The following is a 16,417-nucleotide window of genomic DNA, read 5'->3' on the forward strand; positions in this document are numbered from 1 at the left end:
AATCATAATATCATCATTTTTTTTTCGCTTCAGTGTCTCTTTAAGTGGATTCAGAAATATCTGTCGTGTTGTTGTGCGTGTGTTTTTTTTTTTTTTTTTTTAGCAGCCTTTGCTAAGGGCCAGTTCACGTTAGTGCGGATGCAGAATGGAAACGGTAAGCACATCCGTGAAGTAGATGCGTTCCGCCCATTTTGCATCCACTTTCAACAGTTTTATGCGTCCATTCTGCTTCCTTTCGTCTACCCATCCGCTTCTGCGTTGATCATGCCGCTGTTCGGTTAATCTATTCACCCCGGAGGCCAGCAGAAGCCTGGGGTACTCCATAGGATGCAGCAGGCCATGTCTCCCTAGCAACAGGTAGAATTTTCAGTGGTCCAACATGAACCAATGATAATTCTCCCTGTTGCTGAGGATTCTTTTGCAGCCCAGTGAAGATCCCCAAGCTAATGCCGGCTACAGGGTTGTTTAGAAGGGACCGAGTGGCGGTGATGGGCGACAGGACACCTGAGTATTACGTCACGCCTGTGATCGAAATGGGCGATGCTGATGCAGTGACTAGCCTAGTAAGAATGGGCAGTGTCTGCTTTCATAGGCTTTCATTGGACAAAACTTCCCGTCTGGTCCGGGAAAAAGTGCCAAGTTGGGACTCTGCGTTGTCTAGCCTTCCGCAGTAAGCCGTTCTTTTTAAGCAAATCTTTCTATTTTTAACATAGGAACCCACTGCATTTAAGCGGAGCTTAAAAAACATCACGGATACATTTTGAAGCGAAAGTGAATTGGGTCTTGGTTAGAAATTGGATTTGCAACTACTTCAAAAGTACTTTTTTGACCACAAAAGTAAATTCCTTCTAAAACATTCATACCAAGATTTAAACCCAAAGAAAAGCTGTACCTGTGCTGTGGCATCTGAGAACTCAAGAGCACATGTAGTACTGAGATGGAGAACCCGAGCAGCTCGGGGTGACCCAGAACCACTAGGAGAGTGTAAGGGGCTAAAAGAGACCGAAAAGTCCTCCTGCTAAAAATACTATGCTAAATATAATTTTGCCTGCTAAGTATGTGCAATAATTCAGCTTCAATAAGTGTGGTTTCCCACAATGCATCACTCCAGATTATACAAATCTTTGTCCCTGAATTTTTAGCACTGATCTGAGAGTGCAGTTGCTCTATAATCCTGAAATATGCAACCTTTGTGTTATTACACAACAATGATTTCTGGTCTTAAAGATTAAAGTGAACCCGTGTGCAACAGTTTATGAATTGAGACTAAGGCCTGATAATATTAGACCTTCCCCTTCCTCACTAAGCTTCTTCCACTGGCCAAGTGTGTCCAAATCTAACCACGTGGTGTTGGTGTAGGATTCAATTGACACCAATCTAGTGGCAGTTGGTCAGTGGGAACTGCTTTATGACGGAGGAAGAGACCACCAGCACAATTTATGATTCAAGCCCGAGTCTCGCTCCATAAACAGTTGGACATCGTTTCACTTTAAGGACCAATGAATCAATCTGCACTGAACTGAAAACCTTTGAACATGAGTCTTCCATTTTCTTTCTTGCGCCACAAATCCAATCAAAGCATGCCCAGATTCCAACGCATGAGTTGTTCTTTGTGTTGTCTAGGTGGCCACCATAGCTCCTGGAGACCTTGATATCATTCAGCTTGATGGGACGGGGGACACTTCCTCAGATGAAGAGCTTGCCGCGGTCAGGGATGTGGAGGAAAATGAGTTCCTTGGCATTATTGATACAGAAGATCTTAAAGCTCTGGAAGAAGATGATTCTGGCTCGAATGAGTCCTCCAGCAACAGCAGCGATGATGAGGACACGGAGATTGATATCATCGAAGAGGTAGATACGGTTCTCTCTGGTAATATGACCCTGTACATCACCTGTTATGGTAAACATGAATATTTTTATGGTTTTTGATAAGGTTGGCCTTTTCTCCCCTCTCTGGTACCCTGGGTAAGGCAAGTCCTTACCTTCTTGTGAATTCAGCACATAATGTAAACCTTTTTGGGACAGAGTCCAGCATCCTCAGGAGCTCATACAGAACATCTCTGTTTCATCAGTGAGTTAAATGGGTTTTCTGTTTTAGACTATCCACCCTCTTCCATTTCTGTTTAGTTAACAAGAGGGTACCAATTGCAGTGTTGAGGTTTTCTTGTTATGATCATTTGCCTTGAACAAGCCTCATATTTAACTCAATGGGCATTATTCAATTGACTTTTTCTTCTGAGTTTTTTTCCTAGGCTATAATTCATCTACTCATCAAAATAATTTTTCAGCACTTTGTAATTGAAAAAGTACCAAATGGTAGGCAAAAAGGTACTGTCAAAATTATTTTGAGTATTTATTTCCCTGCTTGATTGTGGTACAAAGGCATTTTATTGATGAGGAGTGACCATATCCCCTAGGAGAAAACTCTGGAGAAAAAGTTAATTGCTTATGGGCCAATATGTCTTAGTGGCAGATGTGGGTTACTTAAAGCAAACCTGAAGTGAAAATAAACTTATGAGATAATTGTATGTGTAGTACAGCCTAGAAATACAACATTAGTAGCAAAGAAAAGTCTCATATAGTTTTCCAGTACAGGAAGAGTTAAAGGGGAACTTCAGCCTAAACAAACATACTGTCATCAAGTTACATTAGTTATGTTAATTAGAATAGATAGGTAATATAATCTCTTACCCACTCAGTTTTAAAAGAACAGGCAAATGTTTGTGATTCATGGGGGCTGCCATCTTTGTCATGGGGGCTGCCATCTTTGTCATGGGGGCAGCCATCTTTTTGGTTGAAAGGAGGTGACAAGGAGCAGGAGACACAGTTCCAACTGTCCTGTGTCCTGATTACCCCTCCCAGCTGCACACGCTAGGCTTCAAATGTCAAATTCAAAATGTAAAAAAAAAAATTGCACCAAAACAGCAGAACGAGAACAACATCAGAAATCCCATCATGCTTTGCACAGCATAAGGGGAAAACTGCCCGGGCAGTTTTCTTATGTGCAGCTATAAATGAGGCTTGTATAAGAGAAATAAAGTTGTGATGCTGTGAAACTGTTAAAGAAACACCAAGCCTTTTCAGTGCTGCTGAGTCGATTTTTAGTCTGGAGGTTCACTTTAAGAAACCTCAGTTATCTATGCAAAAGAGCTTATCTAAGCTCTTTGACCCAACTTGGGTCGAAGTCGAAGACCCTCCTGTTTTCTGAAGCACTTAAACCGCCAAGAAACAGCGAGAGGCAGCTTGAAATAAGGTTTTACTGCAGGAATGTTCAAAGGGTCATGAGCTCTGTTCTGTTTTATAGTTTAACCACTTGAGGACCATAGGTGTACAGCCCCCTAGTGACCAGGCTATTGTTCACACTTTAGGCCACTGCAGCTTTAACGGCCCGCTGAAGGGTCGTACAACTCAGCACACAAGTAATCCCCCCCCCTTTTCTGCCCACCAGCATAGCTTTATATTTATTTTAATTTTTTTTGTAATATTACCTTTTTTTTTATATTTACATATCCCTTCCTCCTTCCCTCCGCCAGCCAATTGGCGCGATCGCCTGTCATAGCCATCAGCCTATTACAGCCGATAGTCCTCTTGCCACCCAGGGGGACAGCCGTGTCACATGCCTATCCCCAGTACAGCCCTGCCGTAGATCGCAGCACTGTACAGTGTAAATAGACGGCGGTTTCCCCATCTAACAGCCTCCTAGCAGCGATCGCCGCTGGCAGACTGATGATGGAGCGGAGATGCAATCTCCAGCAAAATACTCCCCCAGGACTTGATTCCAATCGGCGTTAGGCGATCCTGGGGAAGCCACCACGCTCACACCCATCGGCGTGACACGGTCGTTAAGAGGTTAAAATACAGTGTGGTATGTAAACCGTGAATATGACAGAATGATGCAATGTTATAAAAAAAAAGCTAGAAAACTGAAAATAAAAATGAGACTCCTTTCTTTGCTACTAATGTTCTATTCATTATCCAAACTACACATATAATTCATATAATTCATTATTTCATAAGTTCCGCCAATTTTGGATTATGGCTGCTGGGAAATGTCACCTTATACACTCACCTTCCTATAGCGGCGCTCAGCTATGCAGCTGCAACAACTTATGACAGATTGTTGTGAATTCTCCAGTTCAGTCATTCATCAGTGGCTGAGCGTTTCGTAACCTTTAGAGCATCTCCTGCTGATGATGACATATTGGAGGTCAGGAGATGTTGAGGGACGAGAAGGTAGAAACAAAGCGGCGGATAAGAACAAATGGGGCTCTCGCTGTATTTAATTCATCTCCTGTCTTGTTACATAAATTCTTTTGAACATAATGTTGCATTACCAGGTTTTGTATTTGTTCTGCTTTTACTTCTAGTTGTAGAAGTGGGGCGAGGTCACGATGCTTCTGGTCTTCTGCCAAAGTCCTGGCTCTGCCTCGGTCACCTCCGCAATGTTTTCCAATCTTGTAATTTTCCAGCCATTTCACTACAGATGTTCCTAAAAGTCCCACTACACCCCCTACCTGCTGCAGTCACTTTCTTGGGACAATTCTCTCTGCCCATTCTTAAAGGGACTCCGAGCAGTGTAGAAACTATGGAAAGATGCATATCATTTTAAAGCTCTTTCTCCTCTTTCCAATGATATATAAACCGCCACCCTACGCCTTTTAGTTTTCGCTATTTTCGCGATTGAAATTGCCGTGTATTACCGCTGTATTTTTTTGTACAGGTAGCAGTGGCTGGATGATAGTGTACTGGTTAAGGGCTCTGCCTCTGACACAGGAGAACAGAATCAGAATCAGAATCAGAATCATTTATTTCGCCAAGCATGAGCAACCATGCCCGGAATTATTTTTGGCACATACATATAGCTCAGGAAGAAAACAGAGAAGAGTGCATAGCAGCAGGGATAGATTACATTACATTTGCATCCAATTTGCGTCAGAAAAATTACATACATCACAGATCATTTGTGGCCTTGAGCTGACCAGAAAAATTACATACATCACAGTTCATTTGTGGCCTTGGGCTGACCAGCGGTTAGCCTTGTTGGCCTTGTGAGGTTGTTGCTTCAGTTGACCGAACGGGAGTGTCGCAGCCCGCCCCCCGCTTGTTGGTCTTGCACAGATGGGAGTATGTGGAGTGAGTTCAAGTGGCTGACAGCCGATGGGATGAAGGAGTTCCTATGTCTCGCAGTCTTTGTGGGGATGGCCCGAAGTCTTCGGCCCAGGGGGAGCACACTGAAGTAACAGTGGCCTGGGTGCGAGGGATCACTGGCAATCCTCAATGCCCTGGATTTCAGTCTCTTGTTGTGCAGTAGTTCAAGTGAGTGGAGGGGGCACCCGATGATCCTCTCCGCCGACCTGATGACCCTCTGTAGTTTGAGCTTGTCACTGGCGGTGGCGCCAGCATACCAGACCAGGATGGAAGAGCAGAGGATTGACTCGATGGTGGCGGAGTAGAAGCTGGTCAGAATCTCTTGGGTCATGCCAACCTTCCTCAGCTGCCGTAGGAAATAAAGTCTCTGCTGTGCTTTCCGTTGGATGACAGTGATATTGGACTTCCAACTGAGGTCGTTGGAGATAGTAGTGCCCAGAAGGCGGGCGCAGGGCACTCTGGCCACCTCGGTGCCGTCAATATAGATTGGAGGTGGGGAGGGAGCAGACCTCCTGAAGTCAATGATTAGCTCGACGGTCTTTGCTGTGTTCAGCACCAGCCTGTTGTCCTTGCACCAGTTGCAAATTCTCTCCACCTGCTGACAGTACTCCTGGATGTTATCCTTAGTGACAAGGCCGACAATGGTAGTGTCATCTGCAAACTTGATGACCTTGACTGAGTCTGCCTCCGATCTGCAATTGTTTGTGTAGAGGGAGAACAGTAGCGGAGACAGCACGCAGCCTTGAGGAGCCCCTGTGTTCGTTGTCACTACTTGGGAGCGGATGTTGCTCAGCCTGACCACTTGGGACCTGTTGGTGAGAAAGTCCGTGATCCACAGGCGTAGACTAGAGTGAACACCAAGTGCAGCTAGGTCTTCTTGAAGTATGCGTGGGCAGATGGTATTGAAAGCCGAGCTAAAGTCTAGGAGAAGGATTCTGACATAAGTGTTTGGCCTGTCGAGGTGGTCCTTGATGAGCTCCATGCAGATATTGATTGCGTCATCGGTAGACCTGTTTGCTCTGTAGGCGAACTGGAAGGGGTCGAGTAGGGGCGAGGTGGAGAGCTTGAGGTAGGCTAGGACCACCCGCTCCAGGGTTTTCATAATGACAGACGTCAGGGCCACAGGCCTGAAATTGTTGAGGTCCGCGACCCCCTGCTTTTTTGGAACAGGTACGATGGTTGACAACTTGAAGCAGGTGGGAACCTTGCTTTCCTGCAGTGACTTGTTGAAGATGTCGCAGAGGGTAGGAGCAAGTTGTTGGGCACAGGTTTTCAGGCAGGCTGGAGATACGCCGTCGGGGCCGGAGGCTTTCCTGGCGTTTAGCGTTGATAGGAGTCGCAGGACGTCGGCCTCGCTCACTGCCAACTGGTTCGGGATGTTGCTCACAGGGCCTAGAGCGGGGGTGGTCGGTACCAGACGCCCTTCCCGTGCCTGGTTCTCAAACCTGCAGTAGAAACTGCTAAGTTCTTCTGCGAGTTTTAGGCTGGGTGCTGCATGTTTAGGTTGGGGCTTGTAATTAGTGACAGCCTTCAGCCCCTTCCAAACAGCCCTAGAGTCCATAGATCGCAGGTGTTGTTCCACTTTTTCGGCGTACTCCTTTTTGGCTGCCCTCAGCTCCCGGTTGAGGTCATTTCTCCCTCTCCTGTAGTCCTCCTGGTTGCCGGACTTGTGTGCAGCTTCCTTGCTTTTCCGCAGTCGGCGAAGCTTGTTAGTGAACCATGGCTTGTTGTTCGGGTACACCTTGAACGATTTTGTTGGTACGCAAGAGTCCTCGCAGAAACTGATGTATGAAGCGACGTTATCTGCCCATTCATCCAGGTCTGGCGTTTCTAGGGACTTCCAGTCTGTGCAATCAAAGCAGGCTTGCAGTTTTAGCTTGGCCTCGTCGGACCACACTTTGACGGACTTGATTGTCGGATTAGCTGATTCCAGTCGCCTCTTGTAGGTGGGAATAAGGTGGACGAGGCAGTGGTCCGAGGAGCCGAGAGCCGCCCATGGGACCGCCTTGTAAGCAGCCTTCAGGGCTGTGTAACAGTGGTCAAGAGTGTTCTGGCCTCTGGTAGGGCAGGCTACATGTTGGTTATAGCGTGGCATCTCCTGTCGGAGGTTAGCCCTGTTGAAGTCCCCAGCGATGATGAACAGAGAGTCCGGGAGGGATGTCTCCCACTGCGAGATGGTCTCATTAAGGGCTAGCAGAGCAGATTTGACATCGGCATCCGGAGGGATGTATACTCCGGCAAGGACATACGAGGAGAACTCGCGCGGCGAGTATGGCGGCCTACAGTTAATTATTAGGAGTTCCAGGTCTGGGGAGCATTTCTTGTCAAGAACTGACGGGGGGGGGGCACCATGAGGAGCTGATGTAGAAGCAGATGCCTCCCCCTCTTTTCTTCCCGGAAAGGACAGGGTCTCGGTCTGCTCGGATGAGGTTGTAGTCCGGGAGAAGGAGGGCGCTCTCGGGGATGTCCTCATGTAGCCATGTTTCTGTGAAGCAGAGGGCTGGAGTGTTTCTGCTGAGGTCCTTCCTGTCGCAGAGTAGGTGCAGTTCATCCAGTTTGTTGGGGAGGGATTGGACATTGCCTAGGAGGACTGAGGGGATGGCCGAACGAATTCCCTTCTTTCTCAGCCTCACGCGGGCCCCTGCACGGCATCCTCTCCGCCGCCGGCCTGCTTGTGGTCTCAGAGCGGGATCTAGGACTTGCCGGATGTGGTCCCAGACCTGGTTGGATAGGAGCATGGCTTCAGGGGGCGAGGGGCCACGTGGCATCCAGTCTAGGAGCTGCTCCCTGGTGAAGGTCGTGCGTGTGGCGGGGGCGACGTGGGCGGGCCACGACCGCAGGCGTGAGGAGTGGACGGATGCCAGCGTGGAGTGATGGAGCATGGCATACTGGAGCTACAGGCTTGTTTCCCTGAGTGTATGCAGGTCGGTCAGACAGGAGGCAAGAGGCAGATTAGTGGAGCACATGTTGCGTACACAGTTCAGTCCCAGGCAGGCAGCCCTAAGCACCAGGCAAGCAGCCTCAAAAGCCCAGGCAAGCAGCCCAAAACAAGCAGTCCGAAGTGCGCAGCCAGGCAGCAGGTAGTGAGAAACAGACAGATTATGCACAGCCAGGTAGGACAGAAAGGGAATCTGCCAGCAGTGGGGGCATCAGACAGACAGTTCGATGGGGCCTTACCCTTGCTGATTGGCTGAAGAGTGCAGCAGCAGGCTGCCTGCAGCAGGTGATGGCTGGGATGGCCCTTTTCTGCAGCGGTGGGTCTCTGGTTGTGGTCTCCTTAGTGATCGGCGGGAGGCCAGGGGGTCAGTGGCTGTCTCTCTGCCGGTGCTGGGATGGCAGGTGCTGGGACGGCTCCTCCAATAGTCGGCTCCTCCAGACTCTTGCGGGCGGCAAGACCGGCTCTCTCTCGTGGCCAGAGGTCCGCGGCTGGCTCACAGCAGCTGATGAGTCGGCTCCACCGCGAGCGGCGGGTCCTCCAGGGAGGCCGAGTGGGGAGTCGTCCGGTGGCCGGCTCTCTGGCTGCTGAGTCGGCTCTTTCTGCGGGCGGCCGGCTCTCTCCGTCTGGTGAGTCGGCTCCACCCCCCCCCCCGGGCTGGCAGCAGGCGGCGGGACCTCCAGGGAGGCCGAGTGCAGCGTCCTCCGGCGGCCGGCTCTCTGGCTGATGAGTCGGCTCTTCTGCGGGCGGCCGGCTCTCTCCGGCTGGTGAGTCAGCTCCCCCCGCGGGCTGGCAGCAGGCGGCCGGTCGCTCCCTAGCTCCTGTTTGCGAATCGGCTCCTCTGAAGAGTCGATTGCAGGGGCAGTGCGCTCGGGCCTCCGGACTGGTCTCCGCGTTCACTCCACGTGGTCTCCACGTGGAGCGTGCTGAGTGCCCAACAGTTCGCCGGGAATGCTGTGGATCCTGTGGCTTGCCCGGAGAGATATCTGCAGCTTCGGCAAGGTAACTGCTGCTATACTATACTGTACACTAATATGCTAATATTACTAAACTAACAGGGTTTGAATCTTGGCTTTTCCTGTCCAGTAAGCCAACACCTATTCAGTAAAGAGACCTTGGGCAAGACTCCTTAACACTGCTACTGCCTAATGAGCGTGCCCTAGTGGCAGCACCACTAGCACTTTGAGTCCGCCAGGAGAAAAGCACAATATAAATGTTCTGTGTCTTGTCATTAGTATCAGCTGTATGGATCAGTCTGATCTCACTCTCCACTTGATTTTTGGATAGCAGCACTTTAAAGATATTACATCTCCATAGCCTGTATCCTGCTCCAGTGCTGTGCTGTCAGACCCCAAGACTTGAAGCCATGCTTATGCTGATGGCCACAACTTTTACATTGTTTTGTATTTTGGCACATTAGCTTCTATTGCTATGTTGTATACTTTGCTAAATGTACAGGTAGGCTGGATATTCTGGTGTCCTGGCTGGATTTATTGGCCAGTTCTCTGTAAACCATCTTTCTAGAAAACCTCTTAAAGAGACACTGAAGCGAAAAAACAAATGATATAATGAATTGGTTGTGTAGTACGAAAAATTACTAGAACATTAGTAGCAAAGAAAATATTCTCATATTTTAATTTTTCAGTTATCTAGTGTTTCTAGTGTTGCATCATTCTCTAATATTTGCAGTTTACACACTACTCAGTATTCTAAATGATTTTACAGAGCAGGCTAGTGAACTATTGACCTGTCCTGTGGAGAGAAAAAGAAAATACAGTGACTGACAGTTGAGATAATAAGCTTTAGAAGACAGAGCTTTTTGCGACTTTGAAAGTACTGGAGCACAATTGTTCTTTTGCATAGATAACGACTGGAGTTTCTTAACTCTTCCTGTACTGGAAACCATATTAGACTTGTGTCTGCTCCTAATGTTTTATTTCTTAGCTGTACTACCCATGCAAATCCTTATATCATTATTTTTTTCGCTTCAGTGTCTCTTTACCACCTTTACACGTCATCTATCATAAGCACCAACAAACAACAAGTATGGTAAAACCGCATCTCATTCCCTTTGTGGTGTAAAAAGGTGACCATGCCAAATTGGCCGTCCTAATGCAATCTTGTCTAGAAATAGAAACCCCTATAAAAAAAAATGTTATATTCATTTCTCTTTCATAGTACACCCCACAGTGTTCCCCATGGTACTTTTATAGAAATATAAAGTAAAATATATACTTTTATATATAATTTCCCATCCATATTCAATGGCATTTTGCTGATCGCTGTCATACATGGTCCTACATGCTTCTCTTGGGGTGGAAGCTCCATTTGTATGAACGTTCAGGCTGTGTTCTACAATTCTTAAATATATTTTGGCATATATTGTGCCAGAAATGTGGCACAATACAGGGAGTGCAGAATTATTAGGCAAATGAGTATGTTGACCACATCATCCTCTTTATGCATGTTGTCTTACTCCAAGCTGTATAGGCACGAAATACTACTACCAATTAAGCATATTAGGTGATGTGCATCTCTGTAATGAGAAGGGGTGTGGTCTAATGACATCAACACCCTATATCAGGTGTGCATAATTATTAGGCAACTTCCTTTCCTTTGGCAAAATGGGTCAAAAGGACTTGACAGGCTCAGAAAAGTCAAAAATAGTGAGATATCTTGCAGAGGGATGCAGCACTCTTAAAATTGCAAAGCTTCTGAAGCGTGATCATCGAATAATTAAGCGTTTCATTCAAATTAGTCAACAAGGTCACAAGAAGCGTGTGGAAAAACCAAGGTGCACAATAACTGCCCATGAACTGAGAAAAGTCAAGCATGCAGCTGCCAAGATGCCACTTGCCACCAGTTTGGCCATATTTCAGAGCTGCAACATCATTGGAGTGCCCAAAAGCACAAGGTGTGCAATACTCAGAGACATGGCCAAGGTAAGAAAGGCTGAAAGACGACCACCACTGAACAAGACACACAAGCTGAAACGTCAAGACTGGGCTAAGAAATATCTCAAGACTGATTTTTCTAAGGTTTTATGGACTGATGAAATGAGTGAGTCTTGATGGGCCAGATGGATGGGCCCGTGGCTGGATTGGTAAAGGGCAGAGAGCTCCAGTCCGACTCAGACGCCAGCAAGGTGGAGGTGGAGTACTGGTTTGGGCTGGTATCATCAAAGATGAGCTTGTGGGGTCTTTCCGGGTTGAGGATGGAGTCAAGCTCAACTCCCAGTCCTACTGCCAGTTTCTGGAAGACACCTTCTTCAAGCAGTGGTACAGGAAGAAGTCTGCATCCTTCAAGAAAAACATGATTTTCATGCAGGACAATGCTCCAGATCACACGCGTCCAAGTACTCCACAGCGTGGCTGGCAAGAAAGGGTATAAAGGAAGAAAAACTAATGACATGGCCTTGTTCACCTGATCTGAACCCCATTGAGAACCTGTGGTCCATCATAAAATGTGAGATATACAAGGAGGGAAAACAGTACACCTCTCTGAACAGTGTCTGGGAGGCTGTGGTTGCTGCTGCACGCAATGTTGATGGTGAACAGATCAAAACACTGACAGAATCCATGGATGGCAGGCTTTTGAGTGTCCTTGCAAAGAAAGGTGGCTATATTGGTCACTGATTTGTTTTTGTTTTGTTTTTGAATGTCAGAAATGTATATTTGTGAATGTTGAGATGTTATATTGGTTTCACTGGTAAAAATCAATAATTGAAATGGGTATATATTTGTTTTTTGTTAAGTTGCCTAATAATTATGCACAGTAATAGTCACCTGCACACACAGATATCCCCCTAAAATGGCTAAAACTAAAAACAAACTAAAAAACTACTTTCAAAAATATTCAGCTTTGATATTAAAGAGTTTTTTGGGGTCATTGAGAACATGGTTGTTGTTCAATAATAAAATTATTCCTCAAAAATACAACTTGCCTAATAATTCTGTACTCCCTGTAGCTTTGGCATAATGCTGTATTTTTTCAGAAAGAAAGGTATAATCGCACCTGTTCTGTGCTATTTTTAATGATGAAACGCACAAACTGAAGTTGTCAATTTATTTCTCTCAGATATTTAACGAGACACTGAAGCTAAAAAAATATTATGATAATTTGTATGTGTAGTACAGTTAAGAAATAAAACATTAGGAGCAGAGACACAAGTCTAATGTTTCCAGTACAGGAAGAGTTAAGAAACTCCAGTTGTTATCTATGCAAAAGAGCCATTGAGCTCCACGACTTTCAAAGTCTTGGAGAGCTCTGTCTTCTGAAGCTTATTATCTCAGCTGTCAGTCACTGTATTTTATTTTTCTCTGCAGAGAACAGTTCAAAAGTCCACTGGCCTGCTCTTTAAAATCATTTAGAATGCTGAGTAGTGTGTAAACTGCAAATGTTAGAGAATGATGCAATTTTATGAAAAACACTATATAACTGAAAATAAAGATATGAGAATATCTTCTTTGCTACTAATGTTTTAGTTATTTTCCGTACTATACAACCAATTCATTATATCATATTTTTTTTTTCCGCTTCAGTGTCTCTTTAATAGCCAGTTCTCTGTAAACCATCTTTCTAGAGCACCTCTTAACATCTTTACACGTCATCTATCATAAACACCACCAAACCAGTATGGTAAAAACTCATCTTTGTGGCATATTCCCTTTGTGGTGTGAAAAGATGACAATGCCAAATTGGCTGTCCTAATGTAATTTTGTCAAGACATAGAAAACCCTATAAAAAAAAAACTTTTCATTCATTTCATTCATGTTCCCCATGGTACTTTTATAGAAATATAATGCAAAAAAAAAAAAATTAATCCGGTGGTGCTGTGTCATCATTGGTGATGACGTAGCACGTCCTGAAGAAGCTCCGGTGGGCGGGGCGAAACGCGTAGACGTCATGCTACGCTTGTCTTCATGCTGGGAGTCGCTGTTTGATCCTTAGGAGCCGCCGCCATTGCTACACATATGAGTCCGTGCTGAGCTGCCGCCACAGTTGCACTATCTGCCACTTGGGACTGCCTGTGAACTTGCTACAAAGTCCGGACATCAGATAAGATAAGTGCTGCCTATGCCTTTCTCTGAGCCTAAAAGCTAAAACCAAGCACAAGGCAATTTGCATAGACTGCCTGCTGGCCGCAATAGACGGCATGCATCCGCCACTTGGGACTGTCTGCGAACTTATTACACAGTCCGGATGACAGATAAGACGAGTGCTGTTTTTGCTTTTTTTCAGTCCTAAAGCCTAATTGAGCGCAATCTAACATGTATTGACTGTCTGCTAGTCCTAAATGGGATTTGCGAGCTACGCAGGCCAGATGGACGTGCGCTTTTATAACAGCATTTGATACGCTTTGTGGACACTGTACACTTGTGGTAGCTCTATGGCACTATCTGCAGGCTAGGAAGTCTCCATCTATGCAGATCTATGTACGTCTGATGGACATTTACCACACTAAGAGTGCCAGTTTGCCACTTTGACTTTCTGTGTCATCAAGTGAGGCTGCAACAAAAGCATATCTACTCAGATGAACTTTGCTTTATATGCATTTAAGATTGGCACTTCAACCTCTGGACCGATCCTATGAATTGGAGTTATTTATGTCTCATCTTTACAGCGACTAGGTGGCAATACTGCGTATTTTTCATTATCAGCGTGCAGCTGTGATCAGGCTGTGAACATTATAGATCTTTTGGCCAATGACTAAATATGTGGAAAATAGTCTGACGTAATATTGTATATTTTTGTCAGCCCCATATGTCTCTTATGGCATAGGACTCAATGATTTAATTCAATCTTTCTACAGCGGCTCCCAGCAACATCAAATGTATTGCTTGCTGGCATATGTGTATTCTATGAATAGATGTTATATTAGATCACATTGATTGCACCGATTATCCTCTGTGAGGGGTGCCCTTTAAAATTATATACAATGGCTACCTATTAGGTCCCTCACAGTATCTAGGATATGGTGCATACTATGTCTTCTTTGCAGCTGTATCCTCACGCTGGCCCTTGGTCTTAGGTTTGTTACTTGGTATGATCAAGCTGGTTGTGCCTATTTCCTACCTCTGAGAGTGGTTATGACCTTTTTCTATGATACACTTTATTCAATGTTTAGGTCACCTCATGAGGCGGAGATGGGTATCCCCAGTTTGGACCCGATTGGATAGGTTTATGGGGCTTATCCCTGTCCTAGTATAGTGGACCCCTGGCACTTTATTCTTGACTTAGGTTGTATATTGCTTGACACCATTGGATCATATTGGTCATGTATATCTATGCCCTCCGTGAGTGGTTATGACCCTTCATTTTGCGTTATTTCTATTGTGGTCTCCTCGCGGAGGTAGATAAGGATATCGCCAAGGTCCATTTGCTATTTGAAGGCTGTATGAATATCCTTTAGGCCCCTCCCTCCTCTTTCAATAGGCTTAGAGGTGATAGTCTCTATACATATAGATATACCTATTCCTATCTGATCAATTTGTCCTGCCTAGTCACAGGTTCCTCTAAGGGCCAGGATATGAGTATTGCTGGAAAAGATCTATCTACTATGGAGGTTCCCCCTGGGTGATCGGTGTCAGCAGCAGCACTTTGTATTGTATTATCATACATTTCTGTGTCAGTATTCCCTGACATTATTTAAATATAGTGTGCGTGTATATGCATAATTGAATTATTTATTACATATTCATATTTTCAATAAAGTGTAGTATTTTTTGAGCAGCATATACTGGTTTGTGCTTTTTGGTTTATTTTCTGTGTCATCATAACCTGCTGATTTTCCTAGCTCTAGTTGTTTTTGGTTCCGTCACTGTGATGGTGGTATCTTATACGGAAGTTTGCCTTCTTAAAACCGCCTTACACACTCCTAGGCCATCTGGTTCACCATGAGCTTTCTGGGCAATCGGTATCTTAGATAGAAGTATTTACCACTCTGAACTTTCACTCTGAATCTTCAAGCTGCTTTTCTTTTGTACCTTCTCCAGCTAGTTCCATGAAATACGTCCTCCACCTCTCCATTATTTCCTTTCCAGATGTTGGTCGTTTACCATTCTTCTTCCTTTTTATTAATTTCAAACAGCAAAACAGCTCATACTTCATATTCTTGAGGACCAAACCTAATTACTTTTTTCCATAAACTGCCCAAACTCTTCCCAAAAATTCTTCTCCTCCTCCTCTATCTTCTCCTTTACGCTTTCTACATTGTGAATTTCATGGAGTTGAGATTTCTCATTCCATCTTTTTCAGGGACTTCTTCCAAACCTTGTTTTCTCCATTACTGCATCCTTATCTAGTCACTCCACCATCATGTGATCTTCATTTTTCTCCTTGAAGCTGACACACCACGAGGTCTTGCTGCCCATCTCTGTATCATTTGTTTGAATGTTTCCTATGTCTCCTCCAGCCCCATCAGATCTTCTTGGAATCGACTTGTTTCTTTATTACCCATCCTTTGAAGTTGTGATTTAAAATGTTCATATGTTGTCAAACTTTTATTTCTTCATTTTTTTTTCTGTCCTAATCTCTTGGCACCATTACTCCTGCCTCTCCTCGTCTGTTCCTCTACTCGTTTGTCCAACTGTCAGAAGGTAGTGATCTTTCTAGATCTGGCCTCCTCCTTACACTTGCATAGACTTAAAATCATTCACTCTTATAATTGTGTAGTCCTTTACTGACTCTTGTCATCTTGATGGTTCTGTTGTGGTACCATGTGTGTCTTTGTGTAGAAGTTTCTTGTTTGTAGTCAACAAACTTTTTTCCATTCAAAATTGTAATGACTTTTCTCTGGTACGGAGATATTTTCCAGTTATACCTTTGCACACTTCTGCCTTGTTTTCAATGTGCGAATTGAGGTCTCCCTTCATCATGACCAACCATTCCTTTGCTGTTATTCACTGTTTGCAAACTTCATAAAAAGCCAACTTTTGTTTTTCTTATCCTTGCAGTAAAGGTTTGTGAGCAACTTCATTCTCCTCTTAAAGAGAACCAGAGCTGAAGAAGCTAAAAGATTTTATACATACCTGGGGCGTCCTCCAACCCCATAAGCCTGGATCGCTCCCACGCCACCGTCCTCCACTGCCTGTATTCGCCGGTACCGGGTCCTGTACTTTGAGCCAGTTGGCAGAAGCACGCGGCCAATTGTCCGCATCACAGGTGCTCTCTCCTTATCCTTGCGCGTGTGACGCCTTACTTCGCAGGCGCCTGCGTAAGGATATGGAGGGAGCCCCTTTGCATGTGGACAATTGGTCGCTTCCGCCGGAAGTGACGGGTCCCGGTACCGGCGAAAGCGGAAGCGGAGGATTGCAGCGTGGGAGCGATCCAGGC

General features: G+C 45.4%; 1 protein-coding gene across 3 annotated transcripts in view; it reads left to right on the forward strand.

The window, feature by feature from the left end:
* The window catches only part of GTF2A1L (general transcription factor IIA subunit 1 like), a 94,580-nt gene that overhangs the window by 63,140 nt on the left and 15,023 nt on the right, over window positions 1–16,417 (forward strand). For all 3 annotated transcript variants that reach the window (XM_068233065.1, XM_068233066.1, XM_068233067.1), the window contains one exon: window positions 1,624–1,851. In XM_068233065.1, coding sequence (XP_068089166.1) covers window positions 1,624–1,851 — 228 coding nt within the window. The remainder of the gene's footprint in view (window positions 1–1,623; window positions 1,852–16,417) is intronic.

Source organism: Hyperolius riggenbachi, chromosome 4 (genome assembly GCF_040937935.1).
Source record: "Hyperolius riggenbachi isolate aHypRig1 chromosome 4, aHypRig1.pri, whole genome shotgun sequence".
NCBI lineage: Eukaryota > Metazoa > Chordata > Amphibia > Anura > Hyperoliidae > Hyperolius > Hyperolius riggenbachi.